Source organism: Monodelphis domestica, chromosome 1 (genome assembly GCF_027887165.1).
Source record: "Monodelphis domestica isolate mMonDom1 chromosome 1, mMonDom1.pri, whole genome shotgun sequence".
NCBI lineage: Eukaryota > Metazoa > Chordata > Mammalia > Didelphimorphia > Didelphidae > Monodelphis > Monodelphis domestica.
The window spans coordinates 252579628-252599981 of NC_077227.1; the positions used below are offsets into that span (position 1 = coordinate 252579628).

At 39.0% G+C, this 20354-nt stretch overlaps 1 protein-coding gene across 5 annotated transcripts in view; it reads left to right on the plus strand.

Moving 5' to 3' along the window:
- The window catches only part of TMED8 (transmembrane p24 trafficking protein family member 8), a 70330-nt gene that overhangs the window by 24566 nt on the left and 25410 nt on the right, over positions 1-20354 (plus strand). For all 5 annotated transcript variants that reach the window (XR_457334.3, XM_007472744.3, XM_056810617.1 and 2 more), the window contains 4 exons: positions 6264-6351; positions 12319-12442; positions 14326-14458; positions 14642-14950. Coding sequence is in view for 4 of the 5 variants with exons in the window: in XM_001374066.4 (XP_001374103.1) it covers positions 6264-6351; positions 12319-12442; positions 14326-14458; positions 14642-14950 (654 nt within the window). In the remaining variant the exon portion in view is untranslated. The remainder of the gene's footprint in view (positions 1-6263; positions 6352-12318; positions 12443-14325; positions 14459-14641; positions 14951-20354) is intronic.

Genomic DNA, 20354 nt, shown 5'->3' on the forward strand with positions numbered 1-20354 from the left:
TCTCCACTGCCGGAAAGATCCTCGCCCGTGTTATACTCAACAGACTCCTGTCATCTGTTTCAGAGCAGAACCTGCCTGAATCACAATGTGGCTTCGGACCAGATCGCAGCACCATTGACATGGTCTTCATGGTGAGGCAAATGCAGGAAAAATGCCTTGAGCAGAACCTGAGTTTCTACATTGTCTTCATAGACCTGACAAAGGTGTTCGACACAGTGAACAGGGACGCATTGTGGGTGATCCTCAGCAAGCTCGGTTGCCCAGCAAAATTCGTCAAACTGATCCAGCTCTTTCATGTCGACATGACAGGGGAAGTCCTATCTGGTGGAGAGACTTCTGATTGCTTCAACATCTCCAATGGCGTGAAACAAGGCTGTGTCCTCGCTCCGGTACTATTCAACCTATTTTTCACCCAAGTATTACGACATGCTGTGACCTGGGCGTCTACATCAAATACCGACTGGATGGCTCACTATTCGACCTTCACCACCTGACTGCAGAAACAAAGACAACAGAGAGACTCATCCTGGAAGCTCTCTTTGCAGATGACTGTGCTCTCATGGCCCACCAAGAAAATCATCTCCAAACCATTGTGGACAGGTTCTCCACTGCAACAAAACTGTTTGGCCTGACTATCAGCCTCAGCAAAACAGAGGTGCTGTTCCAACCTGCACCAGGGAGGCCAACTAACCAGCTGTGCATTACAATCGACGGCACACAGCTTTCTAACGTCAACACTTTCAAGTACCTGGGCAGCACCAATATCGCATATAACGGGTCCCCAGACCACGAGATTAATGCCAGGATCCAAAAGGCCAGCCAGGCACTTGGGTGGCTGCGCTGCAAAGTCCTCCAACACAGAGGTATAAGCACTGCGACGAAGCTCAAAGTGTATAACGCAGTGGTCCTCAGCTCGCTCCTGTACGGTTGCGAGACATGGACACTGTACCGGAAGCACATGAAACAGTTGGAGCAATTCCACCAATGCTCCCTCCAGTCAATCATGAGGATCCGATGGCAGGACCGAATCACCAACCAGGAAGTCCTCGACAGAGCCAACTCCACCAGCATCGAAGTCCTGGTCCTCAAAACCCAGCTACGATGGTCTGGACACGTCATCCGCATGGACCCACAGCGAATACCAAGACAGGTATTCTATGGTGAACTGTCAGCTGGACTCAGGAAACAAGGCCGACCAAAGAAAAGATTCAAGGATCAGCTAAAGTCCAACTTGAAGTGGGCTGGCATTACACCAAAGCAACTAGAACTCGCTGCCTCTGACAGAAGCAGCTGGCGAACCCACATTAACCATGCCGCCACCACCTTTGAAGATGAGCGACATCAACATCTTGCCGCTGCGCTGAATGCCGACACCAGGCCACCACCGCACCTCCCGTAACAACTGGAGTCCCATGCCCCATGTGCCACAAACTCTGCGCCTTAGCCTTTGGACTCCAAAGCCACATGAGGGTACATCAATAGATGATAATGCACAAAGACAATGGTCATTCTCGGTCACCGAGAGACTACCACTACAGTATGATAACCTTAAAAGGAAACTCTGCAAGCTGCTCTGTTTAAGAGGAATTTACCTAAGTAAATTCTCTTTTCACCTTTCCCTAAAGAATAACATAGTACATGAGTAGCAATCCTAGAAGAGTGGGACTGAATAAAAATTCTTATACTCTCCCAAAGGAGAATAAGGAACAAGAAATATGGAATGTATATTTACTTGCTTTTAGCAAAACTTATTTGCAACCATCCCAAATCAATGGTTCATTTTGGAAATTGCTGGAAGCATATTGTTTAGGGAGTCACATGTTTATTATTAACTAAAGTCTTGGTAAGAAACCAGTTAGAAGCTGCTGTGCTTCACTTATCAAGATGTACTTGTTTTATTTAATATAATTATTTTTAATAACCTCTTATGCTTGGAGGCATATGAGTTTTTCAATTCCCAAAAGAATAAAATGATTTAGTGTTGTATCATTTATCTTAGTTTAGGTGGTCTTTATGGGCACTAAGAGAAGAGATTCTGTAATAGTGCATTAGTGGCTCAGTGGATAAAGAGTAAGACCTGAATATGGGAGGTTCTGGGTCAAATATAACCTCAGATAATTCCTGTGTGACCCTGAGCAAGAATCTTAACCCCTATCGCCTAGCCCTTACTGTTCTTCTGTCTTGAAACAGATATTTAGTATCAGGTTAAAAAATATATAATTAATGTAATCATTCACTGTTCTGAAATAATATGGAATGTAGTTGGTATACAATAAATATATTTCCTGTTGTAGTTTTGTCTTAAATGATATATCTTTTCATCCACTAACAAGCATTTAGTAAGCACTTATGTGCTGAACAGTGAGATACAAAGACCAAATAGTCTCTTTCCTCAAAGATCTCCAACTTGAACAGGGGAGACAACCTGTAAATATTTAAGTATGTATATAAATAATATTTGCAAAATGAATCGGGGAAGAGCTGAGATCAGTTTTACTTAGGACTTGTTTTGGTTATTGCATAGTGCCTTATAAATAGCAGGCACTTAAATGCTTATTGATTGATTGACATTTTTACTTGCTAGGACAGCAATAATGATCATGATCGCAGTGGAAATAACACTGGAAAGAAAATCCAAAAGATTTGGGTATTTTGATTCCAGCTCTGACTCTAATTAGCATTGTGATCTTGGGCATGTAATTTCATTTCTTTAGGTCTCAGTTTGCCCATATATAAAATAAGTACAAGACCAGATGATTTCTAATGGTCTTTTTAAAGCCTAAAATGTCTATGATTCTATAATATTAGTATTAAAGATTTAAAGATTCCAGACCAGGAATCTGAAACCTAGGTCTCTTAGTGTCCTACTCAGGAAATTTGAAAGGTTGTTTTGCAGGGTATTAAAATTTCATTGCTTTGTTGTTTATTTTTTTAAAAACCCTTCCCTTCCCTGTTAGAATCAATACTGTAGGGGGCAGCTGGGTGGCTCAGTGGATTGAGAGTCAGGCCTAGAGATGGGAGGTCCTAGGTTCAAATCTGGCCTCAGACACTTCCTGGCTGTGTGACCCTGGGCAAGTCACTTGACCCCCATTGCCTAGCCCTTACCACTCTTCTGCCTTGGAGCCAATACACAGTATTGACTCCAAGACAGAAGGTAAGGGCTTAAAAAAAAAAAGAATCAATACTGTGTCTTGGTTTCAAGGCAGAAGAGTAGTAAAGGCTAGACATGGGGGCCAAGTTACTTGCCTAGGGTCACATAGCTTGGAAGTGTCTGAGGTCATATTTGAACTCAGGACCTCCTATTTCTAGGCTTGACTCTCAATCCACTGAGCCTAGTTGCCCCTAAGATTTAGTTATAAGGTAGATGTTTACAATTTTTTGTTTGATTTTCTCTTGTCTGTAAATATAACTCATGTTATTAATTCCTCTAAACCTAAAAAGATGGATTAATTATTGACTACAGTCAGTCCAAGAATAGGGATGCCATTCCTCCAGCATTACAGATTTATAAGAACTCTTCTGAAAAACCTTGACCTCTCTGTTAGTGAAATCATTTGCTTTCTTTGCTGCTTCTTCTCCTCCTCCCCCTCCCCTCTTCTCCTCCTCCTCCCTCTCCTCCTACTCCCCCTCCCCCTCCTAGTTTTCCTCCTCCCCCTCCCCCCCTTCCTCTTCCTTTTCCCCCTCCTCCTTCTGATGCTCACTAAATAGGAATCTACAGCAAAATAAGGAAATTTTGATCTTAGGCTTCTCATATGTTTGGAAAAAGAACTCAAATTTCAAATGTTGCATTAGCTACAAAATAGGTTCTTTTAAAATTGAACTTTTTTCTTACTCGACTGCTCAGTTTTATATTGCAAATCATAAATTATGGAGTTATTCTTGTTCTTTTTCTTCCTCCCCTATCTCATTTGATCTATCAAGTACTCTGTTGCCTCTTTGAAGGATGTATTAACTATTTTTCTATATCTTGTTTTGCTGAACTTCAAAGACTTGTGAGTTGGAAAGGACTGTAGAGGTCATCTAGCCAGTCTTGTATCTGAATGGTAATTTGCTTCACAAATTTTTATTAGGGCTTATATTAGATACTGTTCACTTTTATCAGTACATCTTGCTTTTTCTTGTTTTTCTAATTAACTAAAATCAAGCATTTGAAAAAACCAGTCATGTAATTGTCTCCTGTAAAGCAGAACTGCATTTTTCTCCATCCTCATACTAATGAATTTATATGTATATATGTGTGTGTGTATAAAATTTCTTCCTATTTACTTTCACTAATTGCTGCCCAAATATAATTAGTTATATTTTTCATAGTTTTCTAACTATCATTTAATTTCAAAACAAACCAAATAACTTTTAAGCTTAAAATGTGTATCCATTTTATCAGTTTTTCAGAAACATTTTATTTCTAATTCTAAAAATATATTCTAAAAATCAAGACACTGTGAAGATCATGATGCCGATATCTTAGATTAGTATAGCTCCCTATAATTATTCTAACCTTTTGGTTCGGCAGTAAATAACCTTTCCTTAAGTATTTCTTTTCTAGATGTATTAAAAAAAAAAACCCAAACCCCTTACCTTCTGTTTTAGAATCAATACTAGGTATTGGTTCCAAGGCAGAAAAACGTTAAGGGTTAGGCACTTGGGGTTAAGTGACTTGCCCAGGGTCATATAGCTAGGAAGTGTCTAAAGTGTAAGGGGTAAATTTAGGGGTTTGGAGTAAATCTAAAATTCACAGAAGCCAGATTAGAACCTAGGACCTCCTGTTTCCAGGCCTAGCTTTCTGTCCATTGAGCCATCTAGCTGTTCCATAAAAATGTATTTTTATGTGCTAAAGGTCAGTACTTAAATCCCCATTAAAAATGTCTTTGTTGGGGGCAGCTGGGTAGCTCAGTGGATTGAGAACCAGGCCTAGAGACGGAAGGTCCTAGGTTCAAATTTGGCCTCAGCCACTTCCTAGCTGTGTGACCCTGGGCAAGTCACTTGACCCCCATTGCCTAGCCCTTACCACTCTTCTGCCTTGGAGCCAATACACAGTATTGATTCCAAGATGGAAGGTAAGGGTTTAAAAAAAATGTCTTTGGAGTTAATTTTATATCATCTTTTATATCCATTGCTGCTTTCTATTTAAAAATTTCTATATAAAGAAACAGCCTTCATCCATTGTAGTTATGTTCAGAGCAAGAGAAGGACTGGTCTTGGGAAGATGATATGTTGCTAACAGAGGACAGACCTACTCAGCTCTTATTTTGATTCCATCTTCACTAATGAAATTGGTATTGAAACTGGAATGCTAACATTGACAAAAAGAAATTGAAACCCAGTATAGAGACAGAAGAACTTAGCTACTTTAAATGAGTTTAAGTCACTAGGGCCAGATGAATTACTAAGGAATGAAAAAAACTTGTAGAAGTGATTGAAGAATGAATAATTTCTTTGAGAAATCATGGATGAAGAAAGATGCAAAAAGACTAGGAGTAGGCAGATGTTATTTTTAGTAGTAAAAATTGAATTTCAGAAGCTAATAAGTAAGCTGGATATCATTCCCCCAAAATTTCCTTGAAAGCAAGGGTCTAAGTCTTAAATTTCTCAGTAGTATTCAGCCAATCTTTGTTATTGAATGCATAGAATAAATGAATGAATTCAGCCTCATGTCGTAGAATTTAATTTGTTAGATTCAGTGATGGCTTTTTTAACCACCAGTCTGTTTTATCCATATTCTGCTCTTTCTTTAACTGGTCTTATAAATATATTTGGAATTTTCTTACTCTCCAAGAATAAATTATTCCTGATTTATAGGATGACTGAATTAGATAAGCAAGAGATTTATTTGGCAAATAAGTTCTTATCATATAAATGGGTTGTAATTATAGAATGATTGGATTTTAATAATTTGAAAATATTGGGTGTTTATTTTTCCCAGGGTAAAGATCTTGCCCTGAATATGTGGAGAAGAGGAGAACTTACTGACTTTTTTTTCTTAACTGTTACCTTGTGTCCTAGAATCAATGCTATGTATCAGTTCCAAGGCAGAAGAGTAGTAGGGACTAGTCAATTGGGTTTAAGTGGCTTGCCCAGGGTCACACAGCTAGGAAGTATTTATGGCCAGATTTAAATCTAAGTCCTCCCAACTCCAGGCCTGTGCTTTTTAGCTGCCCTTTCTTAACTTTTTCCCCCCCAAGAAAATCTCTCAGTTATTTAAGAGTGTACTTCCTATCTTCTCTTGAATATGAAATGATTTTCTCATTTCTGTGCCTTCTCAGAAAATGAAGATCCAGACCACAGAACCAGTGTTATTGCCTCTCCAGTGATGACTGTTTCTGATCAAGACCTTCCATCCTCAACTAGCAGGTAGGAAGAATAGCTCTTTGGGGGAAAAAAAAAGATCTCCAAACTTCTAGAGATCTTTTTTTGTTGGCTTAGGACTCAAAATGAGGAAGGGAGTAGCATTCCATAGGAAAAGACAAATGAAAATAAGAAATATGTACCATTTTGTCCTACTTAGTTCATCTGTCCTAAATTTTGTTTTATAGGTTGTAATATCTATTTTCAAGCCACTAGTTTTCTCATTAGGCTTCCCCCCCCCCCCCCAGAAATCAGATTCAGTGAGATATTTTAAGCATAGTTTCTTGGGCAGATGAGAGGCAGTCTGTTGTAATGGAGAGATAGCACTAGGCTTGGAATCAGTAATATTTTTTGGGTTTGAATGGGTTTGAATCTTATCTTAGATACCTATATTAGTTTTGTGACTGTGGGCAAGTCACCTGACTCTGAGTCTCAGTTTACTTGTCTATAATGTGGGGCAACAGTAATCTATATCACAGGGTTACTGTGAGAATCAAAACATATTAAGTTTATGATCAGTCAACAAGTATTTTTTTATTAAAAATCTTATTTTTAATAAAACCTTACCCTTTTGTCTTAGAATTAATACTAAGTATCAATTCCATGGCAGACCAGCGGTAAAATCTAGGCAATTGGGATTAAATGATTTGCCCAGAGTCACACAGTTAGGAAGTATCTGGGACCACATTTGAACCTAGGGCTCCCCCAATCTCCAGGCCTAGCTCTCTATTCACTGAGACACCTCGCTACCCCCAACAAGTATTTTTTAAATGTTTACTGTGTTCCTGACATTGCTAGGTGCAAAGGTGAACAAAACAGACCCTTCCCTCACGGAGCTTACGTTCTACAAGGGGAAATGACACATAGCATTTATGTTACTACAAGATATATGCACAGTAAACATAAGGGTAATTGGGGGTTGAAAGGGTGGCTTGTGCTGTGGCTGGTACAGGCACGGAGCAAAACGGTACTGAAGAAATACAACTCAGCATGCAAATGCACAAAACAAAAGGAGGAAGCAGTCTGAGCAGTCTGTTGGTGGAGGCAGCTGCTGCCCCTTAGTCAAGCAGCAGTGCCTATTTATTAGAAAGTCAGTGTACATAGCTATGTAATAGACTTGGGGAAATGGTGAATTTAAAAAGGCAGGTGGTTATTTCAAAAGGATTCTCAAGATAATAAGGAGTGCCTAGATTATGCAAGGACTTGCTGAATCTTTCTTTCATGTCTAAGAATGTTTATAAGAATCATTAATTTAGAAATGGAACATTAATTCAAGAATGGCTTCTTGGAGTCATTATAACAAGAGAGTGCTTTGGCAAGAACATCTTGTTTTATCTTGGATCAATGCTTTGGCATTGATCTCAGGGTGATGGCTTCAGGTTTATTCATGTATATGATTTCCATTAGAGTCACCCACAGGTTTGCCATAACTAATTAGGGAAGGCTGTTGACCAGGAAAGACCCTATGGTCAGTTATTGTTATTTTCAGAGTAAAGGCCTCAAAAATATATTTACATAATTTTTTTGGGATTTTCTCTTTTTGAATTGGCAGTCTGTATGCTGACACAGGCATCTTTTTTAGGGGATCTTCAGATTTTGAAAATGTTATTAATCTTTTAAGATAGGTGTTTCTCAATTTGTTTCTTCTCTGTTCCTTCTTAATCACGAGTCCTGATTTAGATCTCCTACATCACAGGTATATGGTAGGGAGGATATGTGTAGAGAGTCTGACAATATATGAGAACTCTTAGTAACCTTCGCTGTTTTGCTAAAAGCCCATGGACTGCAGGTTAGAGAACAGTTGTCTCTATAGCCAAGCTTCCTAGTTCACAATACTGGTATTATCTTATCTCCATAACTCTGTAATTTAGTATAATACAAAGTTTATATTATCTCTACTTCATTGATGTCATCACTGAGGTTTTAGAGGCAAGTGACTTGCCCAGAATGACACAGCTAGTATATAGAAGAGCAGCAACTTAAAGCCCCATTTTCTGAATTCAAGTCTAGTTGTTTTTTTTTTCACACAGCCAAATCATCTAAGTGGGTTGTGACATCCCCCCCACCTTATATGTATGTTTCTTTTCATCAGTCTTGTAATATATGACCAGAAGGAGGTCACACACTCACACACTGGGGAACTGGAGAGTGAGGGTGAGAGAACTGAAGAAATGGAGGGAGGGAAGAGATTGATCCTCCCCTTTCTTCCCCTTGGGGAAGATAGCACTATTTGTCTTCCTGAGGGACAGAATATATCTCCTCAGAGATTGGGTTTGGGAGGTGGAGGTTAAGGACTGGAAGAGAAGGTTTTAGAGAAATGACCTCCCTTCTTGATCTTAGCTGTTGCTGAGAGACAGGGTAAACTTCCTGCCTCTGGATCCTCTCAATATCCCAACTGCCTCTTTCCCTTTGAGACCTAGTTCCCTCCTTAGCCCTGGTCTTGAACTATTCTCCCTTTTGGGGAACAGTTTAATTCCCACCCCCAAATCTTTAGTCTCCTTCTTTGATATCAGAAAGCAGGCAGACCTGATCTAAAGGGTAACACTTTATTCTTGAGGACACACAGGGAAGGGAGGATGATGGTGTTTGGTTGAGGAAAGTGGGAGATAAGAATCTCTATAGATTAGCAACTGACCTCTCTCCCAAATCCTGAGGGGTTCAGGCTGTCGGCCTGACCCTCCTTTAGTTAGTTGTTGGGTTTGTCCTTCCTCCTAAACTAATCTGATTATGAGTTGAAGTTCAGGACAGTTTGGGGAAAGAAATCTTCTCAGTAGACGACTTTCTCTAACATCCCAATCTACTTTGTCTTCAGTTGTAACCAGAGGGATTTAGGAGTTCACTGGAAGGTAGTCAATGTCCAGAGGGATTCTCCATCTCAGAGGTCCTCCTCTCAGACCCTCCATTCCAGGAGAGAGCTGATCAGAAGTGAGCTGACAGTTTTGAATCCTCTAAACTTCTCTGTTCCTTCCTGGAATCTTGAGCCTTCCTTGCCCTTCCCCCACTTGGTCTGTTCCTTTGCCTTGCTGGATCTGATTTTTCCTCCTTTTGCAGCTTCTCTCTTATAGTCTGTAATGGAAAAGATCTTTCTTTCCCAGAATTCAAAATGATGGTAACACAGAGAAGGCAAAAAGACCTGAATTCAAATCCAGCCCCTTACTGTTGTGGGGACCTGGCAAATCACTTAGCCTCTAATGAAGATAATACTAGCACTTATTTTCCAGAGTTGTGAGGATGAAAGAAGATAATATTTGCAAGTGCATTGAAAAATCTTAAAGACTATATAAAAGTTGTTATTCTAAGAGTTTTTTTCTAATGCTTAGGTTTTAGATTATTACCTATAACAAACACTTTAAAAGAAACAGACTCCTAAAGACTTTTGGGAATTTTAATAAATTCTTTATTTTTTAGTGTCTTAGAGTGTACAAAAATCTTTCTTAACACAGCCCAGTAAAGTACATAGTATAAGATTGATCTGTAATTTATAGTGCTCTTTCTACTACCCTACTTACAGAGTGGGAACAGTTTTCAATTTGCTTAATTCTTTTTCCTGATTCCTTACTCTTCTTCTTCCCAGTTCATAGAGTAATAGAATTCAGAGTTGGAAGATTATTTAATATAATTTCTTCATTTTATGTGTTTTCAACACATGTTGGTTTGAAGGAAGAACTATCACAAAATGACTTTTTTTCTTTTAATATTAAATACATTTATCTTAGAAGAGAAAAAATAGCAATGATAGGCAAGAAAACAGATTTGTTTTTAAAATACAGCACATAGTAAAGCCTTAAGTCTAGTAATTATTTTATGTCTGCCCAAAATAATAGTTTTAAAAATTCCATTGCCATCTCTAGTGAGACAAACTGAATGCTTCTCTCTTCCTAACACCAAAAACTTTTTTTTTTTTGGTATCACCTTTTCCAGTTCAGTGTAGAGTGGAGGACTTGAAATGGGTATTTTCTCTAAAATATGCTTTGAGTAATTTGCAATTTAATTTACTTCCAAATACCACCTCTCCAAGTTCTTCAGAGAATAAAAGGCTATCATAAATAGTAATTAAATGCAACTATTTCTTGTGGCATATAATAGATGCTTTATGAAAAAGAAAGTGCTGAAGGCAAAGAAATGCTACATTTTTGGAACAGTATGCAGTATGAGTTTTCAGGCAAATGATCTAAAATATGAATTGTCCTCATTAATTAGGAACTGAAGATGTTTAACCTGGAGAAGAGACAATTTAGAGAGCAGGAGTGGGAGAAGTTCAGATAGCTTTCTTTGGCACTGGAAGGGCTTCCCAGAAACAATGGGTAGTCAGATTCAGGTTTGATGTAAGATAAAAACATCTAATCTAATAGTAAATATCTAATCTAATAGTTAGATATATCCAGAAGTTGTATGGGTTCTGTTAGGAGGTTTTTCCTCACAATGGCATTAAAAAACAAACAAACAAATAAAACAAAACCAGGTGACCATGAATTGTGAATATGCTGTAGAGGGATTCTTCTTCAGGTATGTGTTGGGTCAGATGGCCTCTGAGATCCCTTCCAAGCCTAGGTTTCTATGGTTGATAGATCATAATTATTATTTTTCTTAAATAAAAATTAATATTTTAATTTAAACTAAAAAATTTAAATCCTAAAGAGGAAAAAATTTACCATAAGATTCAGTTTCATGTGTTATGTTAAAGAAGGAACAATACAGTAACCCAATAGATCACGCCTATTAATTTTTTTAATGTTGTAAATCCTCAGTAATGCTCATAACCAGCTGAAGAAATGGTAGTGAGGGCATATTGTAATAAGTGCTGGACATGTTCTTAAGGAGCCAGTTTACAAATGTTAACACTTCCATTTGCAACTTGGGTGACCTTGAGTGAGTTACTTGACTTCTCTGGGTCTCAGTTTCCTAATCCATGAAAGAAGAGGATTGAACTAGATGATCTCTGAAGTCCTTTCCAGCACTAAGTTTATGAACCCATGATGACGATTTAGGTCTGTGGTTCTCATAAGTTTCTCATCTACAAACTAACTAATTTTCTTTGAGATAGATTGAAATTCTTCTCTACTGCCTTATAGTTTCATGGATATGACCTTGGCAAGCAAGTTCCTAGAGGTTATGCCAATGACAGGCAAACATTGGCAAATCCTACCAGTTGGAAAAGCCTACAAGTAAGGACTAGTGATAGTGGTGCGCAGAGATGTGTACATCATTCAGTTCACCAGATTGGTCTCAAGGTGATGAATTTTTTCAGCCATAGCAGCTCTTAAGGAGAGTCTACCAAGTAGTCTAGGGGCTGTGACTACATCAATGGAGGGAATATCCACAACAGTAAAATCACAGATCCTGGAAATATTTAAAAACAAAAAATTGAAGTGACTTAGAGACTGCAAATTAATTTCCCTTTTCTAAGTATTTAAGGGAATAGTAATCAACTGAGTGACTTACCCTGCTTTGATTTTGTAATAAACTGACCCCAAAATGTAGTTATTTCCCAAAAATTACTTGAGGCATCAATATGTTTTCTGCAGTCATTTGATTTTTTATGGTAAAAGGAAATGATAAAAGACTTTGCCCTTGGAGTACAAGTAGTTTTCTTTGTTAATTGATTTAAGTAACCTTTGTCTTAGCAATGACTATTTTAAGTTAGGTACCTTCTTTTTTACTTTATCCCTGTCATTTATGTGAAGCAGACTAACTGCAAGATTTTGACTCTCCTTATCATCTGTAGAGATTTGCATGGATGATAGGAGACAGGTACTTGTTCTCTTCAGTCTCTGAGTCCTGGTATTCAAAACTTTCAGATCAGCTAAATTTTAGTGATTGGTCAACTAAAGTGTTGGAAACTTAAGGACACTAGGCAGCAGAATTAAGTGTTGAGAGATTATCCTTTGATTGCTGACTTTTTCAAAAGTTGCTGTAAAGTGAATATGTTTCTTAAGAGAGCCCTTGAATTCATGTGTTGTCTTCTTCTGAGAGGCCACAGATTGTATCGTCTGTGACTGAGGATATAGCAGAAAATCCTGGAAAAGGTGATGGTGCTTTGGAGGAGCAGGCATTGGTGGGTCAGAAAACACTGTCAGGAGACCAACTTATTAAAGAGGTAAGGAGCACTCACTCTCATATCTTAAAGGGGGAATTTCTGATACTATAGTCTAGGAATTATTATCCTAAGTTTTGTCTGGCTTTATAATTTTGAAAATTGAAGGGAGAAACAGCAGTCATGTATTAGGAAGGACCCTAACTTTTCATGTTTATGCTTCTAGCTCATCTCACAGAATTCCATCTTTCTTGTGTTCCAATACATTAAATGCTTCAATAATGAATAATGAATGAATTGAATAAAATCGTGATACTGTGTTCCCTCAATATCAGATGAATGAAAATGATATAATTATAGAATCATAGTCCTTTCGAGTGAAAAGAACTTTAGAAATCATTTTGTTCCAACCCCTTCATTTTATGAATGAGGAAACTAAGACTCAGAGATGCCAAGTGACTTTATAGTTACGTAGGTGATAAATAATAGAGCCAACAACCAAAATCAATTCTTCTGACTCCAAATCCTGTGTTCTTTCTACTCTACCGTAATAACATCCTTATCATTGGCTTGTGTTTTCTTTCTCTCTCCCCTCCCTTAAAAAAAAAAAGTAAATCTGCTTAAAATTTTTGGTTAAGGTTTCAGAGGAATGATATCAGTAGTGGAATTCCTCATTCCATTAGGAATAGAGGAAGTATTAAAAATGACAAGTGAAAAAATATTTCTTTGGGAAAAGAGAAGGCTCATTTTGAACACCACATCAAGGGATCTGGCCTATACATACACATAGGGGACAGCTGGAGTGTTTATCACTGGAAACATACTCCTGTGAGAAAATTGGAGAAAAGGATTACAAACTGATCTGTTTCCGCATATTCACAATTGTATTATGTCTAAATGAAAGGACCACTGGAGCCTCTAAGGCTCTTTCCAGTTTCTTTGTGATGTATTGTCTTTTTGCCAGTAAATATAGTATTTCTATTAAGGTAGCTACTACTGAGAGAAAAAGCCAGGGAATAATAATATACTTCTCTCCTCATGCAGAGAAAGAACAGTAATCTGAAAGAACATCCTAGATTAGATTTTGGATCAGTAACTTAAAGAGGGCTTCCAGTGTAAGAAGACAAAACTAATCAAGACTACATTTGTATTGTGTATTATAGGTCAGGGTTCTTTCTGCCAGTAAAAACAGCATTTAAATATAAAACCAGCCCCCCCCCCTTCTTGGTGTCAGTGATTAGATTATAATTATTTGTAGAGCAGTATTAGGACTGAATAAAATAGAGAATGAAGGAGTTTCTACCTCAGGGTGCTGACAAGGTAAACAGACAACATAATTCAAACATGGAACCTCAGAGCCAGGTGGTACAGGGAAGAGAGTATTTGTTTTGCATATTTGTACATTGCTTTTGTGAAGTATTGACAGTTACCTGGAAGGTGGGAGGTGAACAGGGAAAGTAGGAGGGGAATTCATGGCACAGTGGGAGGGAGAGTTAAGTCCCAGGTGGCATAAGAACAGATGAAAATAGTTAGGGAGGTGCCTCTGCAAGAGAAGTGAAAAATTAGAGTAGGTTGCAGATATTTAATGCAAAAAAAATTAATATGATCACAGTTGTGGGCAAAGATTTTTAGAAAGCTTAAAGTTGGGCAAGTCATGAAAGGTTGATGAAGGAGTAAGGCGAAATCTTTGAAATAAGAGTATAACAACTAGGAAATAGGAGGGCACCAGGAGAAATTTAGAGAAGCCTGGTCATTGAGGGAAGAGAAGCAAGGCTAAATTGGATAGTAGGTCCCAAAGTAGGACCAGAGGGGAGATATTTTCATTATTGATGCAAGTAGCAGAGTGAAGTTATTGTTTAGCCAGAAGCTTCTTGAATTATTCAGAGTAAAAAATGCTTAATAAGGACCTTTGGAGCACAACCTTTAACCAGGAATCTGTTGTTCAGATGACCAAGTACCCAGTGCCGAAAGGATCGGGAGATGTGGTTATGATCCAGTCAGACACAGGAGACCCAGGCACCGTGGATGCCCTTTCAACTGAGTTGGAATCTGCAGATCTTCTCGGAGAACAGAGAAAAGGTGAGATCTTGGGAGAAGTGATTTGTCTTTGCATGGACTCTTTAAAAAAGAGAGAGAGATGACAAGGCCAAAGAAATAGATAGGAAAGTGCTTTTCTACCACAGTGCTGGCATAAATAAAGTGCCAGGTCTGTGTAGCTTTGCTTGAGAGCTCCACCCATGATGAGCTTTATGTTTCTTTCAGTCTCAACACCTCCTCTGTCTCCTCCATCTATATGGACCTTTGCCAAGATGAAGGAATTCAAAACCAAGATGAGCAAGGTGAAGAATTCTCGGCTAGTGGTGAAGCGGGGTGAGGTAGTAACAGTACGTGTACCCACCCACCCTGATGGGAAGCGTCTCTTTTGGGAATTTGCTACTGATAATTATGACATTGGCTTTGGTGTCTATTTTGACTGGACCCCTGTAACCAGCACTGCTGTCACTGTGCACGTCAGTGAGTCGAGCGATGAGGATGAGGATGATGAAGAGGACGGGGAGGGAGGGATTGAAGGCAAGTATGACACCAGCCTTGTTTGTAGTTTCTCCTACATGTTTTTCATTCTGCACTATATAGCAGGTCCTTCTTATTCTAAGATGGCTATGTTGTGCTTCTGCTTTATTCCCCACAGCCCAGGCATAGACTCTTTTTGGGTCTTGTGAACTGAAAGTTTAAGGCAGTTTCTGAGAGAACACTCAAGCAGAGTTAATGTTAGTGATTCATTTAGGGACATTGTTCCCTCCAAATTAGTACTGAGCCAGTCCCAAGGACAATGCTAATTGAAGAAAGAAGGCAAAGGTGCAAACATTTGGCCTGTAACACTCTTGAATGTGACCAGAACAAGATCATAATGGAACTGAGAAATGTCTACCAAAACAAATCAAAATACACACCAACATAAGTAATGTTAATATGTGGTTCTCTTAGCTTGTGGCCCTCAGTAATCCTTATTTACATTTTAGATGCTCTCCATTTATATTTTAGTTTGATTCTACTGTTCTGTGGAATTCCATGGCCAAAGGATGTTTATTCGAAAGCCGTGGACTAATTCCAAATTGTGTGATTATATTCTGTTGGCCTACATTTCTCTGATGCCTGGATTATTTCACTCCCTTCTTTGGAAGATAAACAGCTTTTGCTATTCTCCATTCCAGTTGTTGTATCATTGGTGGCTTGATGGATCCCTTTTATTCATGTTTTCCCAGGTATTCTTCCCCAAGACCATTTGCCCCTTATTCTTTCTCTTTTCCAATAGTGTAGTCCAATCAGTTAGTCAACAAGGGTCTATTAAATGCCCATTCTATTTCAGATACCATATTATTTGCTTGGAATACAAGTACAAAGAATGAAACAATCCCTGCTTGCAAAGAACTTAACTTTTAAAGAAGGAGACATTGAGGAAATATATAACTATATTCAGCAAAAATATAAAGTGAATAAACAAATATTTTCAGAATTATCAAATATAGTTTCATGAGGGGTAGCTAGGTGGTTCAGTGGATAGAGAGCCAAACCTGTAGATGGAAGGTTCTGGGTTTCAGTCTGGCCTCAGATACTTCCTAGTTTTGTGACCCTGGGCAAGTCACTTAACTCCAGTTGCTCTTACAGCTCTTCTGTCTTGGAACTAATACTTGAATCAATTCTAAGATAGAAGGTAAGGGTTAAAAAAAAAGAGCCTTCATGAAGATGATGCTGGAGCTACATCTTAAAGGAAATGAAGGACTTTATCAGGCAGAAGTTAGGAGGGTGTGCATGTGTGAAGGGGAGCAAGCACTAAGAGGATAAGAGTTGGAATGTCGTGTGTGTGTGTGTGTGTGTGTGTGTGTGTGTGTGTGTGTGTGTGTGTGTGTGTGTGTGTAAGGAACAGAGAAAAAGCTAATTTGGCTATATTGCAGAGTGTGGGAGGAGATTTAATAATCTAGTGAGCCTGGAAAGCTAGACTGAAGCCTGTTTGTGTCAGGATTTAAAGCTAAACAAAAGAGTTTCTATTTGGTCCTAGTGGTAACAGGAAACTCCTGGAGTTGATTGACTGGGGAGTCATACAGACTACATTTAAGATCTACCTCAAAGAATATTAGTTTGGTTATAACATTTAAGAAAGGGGGCAGCTCAATGGAGAGCCAGGCCTAGAGATGGGAGGTCCTGTGTTCAAATTTGGCCTCAGGTACTTCCTGTGAGACCTTGGACAAGTCACTTCACTTCCATTGCCTTGCCCCCACTACTCTTCTGACTTGGAACCAATTCACAGTGTTGATTCTAAGATAGAAGGTAGGGATTTAAAATAAAAAAGAAAGGAGTGGTGTGAAGTCTAAGGCAGAGCAGTCATTTTGGAGATGCCTATAATTATTTAGGGGAGAGGTGATCTCAGAGGCCTGAACTAAAGTGATAGCTATTGAATATAGTCAGGTGTGAGAGATGTTATAAAGATAAAAATGGAAATACTTGGCATATGCTTCAGTTTGTGAGGTAAGAGATAGTAAGAGAGTGGTATAATGCCAAGGCTATGAACTTGGGAGACTGGAAGGATGGTGATATATTGACAAAAGTAGGAATTCTTGGAAAAGGGGAGGGTTTAGGTGGAAAGATAATGATTTTGGACATGTTGAGTTTAAGTTGTCTCTTGGACATTCAGTTTGAAATATCCAGTAGGTTACTGATGATGCAGGACTGAAGCTCCGAGATTTGGGCTGGCTCTATGATAGCTCAACCCATGGGATTTGATGAGCTTACCTAGAGAGAATGTATATAGAGAGAAGAGAACGCAGGACAGAACCTTGGAAAACACTCACATTTAGGAGCTATGTCATGGATGATGATCTAACAAAGGAGACTGAGAAAGCGTAGTCAGACGGATAGGAGATAAACCAGGAGGAAGAAATGTCACAAAAACCCAAGGAGGAGAGAGCATCCAAGGAGAGGGTGATTGTGTCACATGCAGTATTTAGGTTGGGAAGGATTAGAACTTAAAAAAGACCATCAGATTTAGCAATTAATAGATCATGGGGCTAAGGGGGCCTGGGTGTTTCAGTGGACTGAGAACCAGGTTTGGAGATGAGAGGTCCTGGGGTCAACCCTGGCTTCAGCTGTGTGGCTCTGGACAAGCTGCTTAACCCCCATTGCCTAGCCCTTGTCGCTCTTCTGCCTTGGATCCTATACACAGCATTGATTCTAAGGCAGAAGGTAAGGGCTTGTTTTTTAAACAAAAAACAAACAGAAAAAGATTATTTACTTTAGGGAAAGTAGCTTCAGTTCCGTTAATATAGTGAGAATCCAGATTGCAAGTGTCTGAAGAATGTGTGAAAGGAGAGGCAGCAAGTAGAGAGAGCTTTTTCATGGAGTTTATCTGAAAATAGAGGAGAGATATAGGATGAAGACTTGAGGCAATGGCATGGTCTAGTGAAGGTTATTTAAGGATGGGGGAGCCTTGGGCATGTTTGAAAGAAGTAGGAATAGATATGGAAAGACTGAAATTTTAAGAAGAGCAGGGAATGGCTGGTGATACAATGTGCTAGAGAAGATGGGAGGAGATGGGATTTTGCACATTTTACAAGTATTGACCTTGATAGGAGGAAGGCCACCCCTTTGTCATTTACTGGGTAACATGAAAGAGCAATAAATGATGTTGAGGGTTCTGAGATTAAGATAATGGAAGAGGGAAATTTTGTGTGAAAAGAAGGTGCTCATGTTGAATGATCAGTTTTTCTCAGTGAAGTAAGAGGCAAGGTCCTCAACTGGGAAGGAGAGACAATTTAAAATAGCCTCTGAAGGGAATGAGATAGAAATTCAGTTGGAGGGGAATAAATGGACTGCCTTGTTGCAGTGAGGGTCCAGTGAGGTTCGATAACAAATTTTTTATGTACCCAGTCAGCAGGATTGTGGAACTTCCTCCAGCTGCTTATAATAGCTCTTGAGAAGGAGTAGAGGTTTTTCCGTGGTGGAAGTAATCTAAGACATGATATATGGCAAGAGAAAAGTGATACTAGAAGAAGGGGCAAAAAATTTAAGAACAAGATAGTATAGAGTTGAAATGGCTAACTATTGAGTTGAGATTGGAGAGGAAAAGCAGAGAAGTTAGAGCAGGTCTGAGAAAATATTGTGGAATAGAGAAGTTGGAGGTCTAGAGGGCAAAAAATAGGTAAAGAAGAGGATAAACCATAGGGCACAGTGGAATGACAGGTAATGAAAATAAGAATGTATATTTATGGGTAATTGTGAGACCATTTCCTATGTGTGGCTGAGGTGGAGTGAAGTGACTTGAATTTAAGGACAAGTAATTAAGGGAATTAAGAAGTTTGAGGAAGGACAATTCTAAATTTATATTAAAGCTATGGAATTTCAGATTTAAATAAGGAGGGGCTCAGTATACTATAGCTACCATAATTCAAATTGGGTGGAAGTTTTAGATTGAATGAATCACAAAAGAGAAGATTGTTTAGTGAAAGGAGGATAAAAAGAGAGTCTGGAAATGACTGTGAAAAGCAATGAATATTACAGTTCCTCCACTAAAGTCATCATGTTGAGGGGTGTGAAAGAAAATATATCTAGTGCCAAAGAAGAAAGCAAGGGGAACAAAAGATGCAGTGTCATTAGAGGGGAACTGGGGCCAATAGATGAGAAAAGATAAGAGAGAGGGAAAGAGGAAGTTCAGGATAAAAGTGAGTTTGTTCACTAAGAGACAGTAATTCCTCTTGGCACAGTAGGAGGCGTAGACAGGGTTGAAGTGGAAAATGGGTGGAATAGAGTTGAAGGGGATAAAGAAGGGGAGGAGGTAAGAGGAATCAGGAAGCTAGGGACAGTTCTTCCTTAATAACTTATGATCGATAAATGCAGGGATAGGGACAGAAACAGATGAAGGCATAGGGATAATAATGGATGATAGAAGAGTAGAGAAATTCAGTCTCTAAGGGCATTGCACAGTCAGTTGGGCCAGGCTTGGATCTGCTCCATCTGTGTTGCTGGTGAAGTAGGGCCAATTGGTGGGAAGCAGTGGACATTGTCTCCCTAGCCAACAGAAGCCATTGGTCATCAGTCTGGCCTGAGTGGGTCCCAACTTGCTAGGTGCAGGTTTTCTTACTCCTTCTCCGAGGTGGTTGGTGGTGGCCTTCCTGCCAGCAGAAAACTTTGGACAGTGCTGGTCCTATCCATATGATCATCTATGGTGAAAACTAGCTAGGGGAAACCCTTTTTCCCTAATCCTTTTGACACTGGCCCCACCCTAGTCTTTTGTGTTTGGGAATTCTCCTGTTGGCTAAGCCCCATACCATTCTTTAAACTGAAGTTACATGGGCTGATATCACTAATATAGATGGAGATGGAACATGGCTATATCCAATCTAGCAAACAGCACCAGAAAAATAGTTTGGTGCCAAAACATTCAGCCTTCTAAATTAACAGGTACTCCATCCAAACAAACCACTTGTTTTCTCTCATGGTGTTCTAAGTGGTATTATGGAAAGGGTCTTGGACTGAGTTTTATAACTGGGGCTCTGATCTTAACTCTTCTGCTGGCCAGAAATGTGACCTCAAAGTAAATGGTTTTATCTCTCAGTTTTTTCATCTTTGCCCTGAGGTAGTTAGATTGGATGATGTCTAAAATCCCCATTTCAGCTTATGTGATTCATACTGGGTGGTCACCCATTGCCATTTTTGTATTCAGAAGAACCTGAAGTTGAAGAGTTGTCTAATACCTTATTTATTTAGAGCCAACCCAGGTAGGATGGGAAATTTAGGTGGTAGTTGCAGTGTGATAATTTGGGTAGAAGCCAAGCCAATTCTACTCATGATATATGTGGAATTCCTTCACTTTTCAACATCTCCTTAAAACCTTTCCCCTCACACTTTCTTTGTTGTTGATGTTTTCAAACCCTTACCTTCTGTTTTAGAATTAATACTGTATATTGGTATAAGAAAGAAGAGT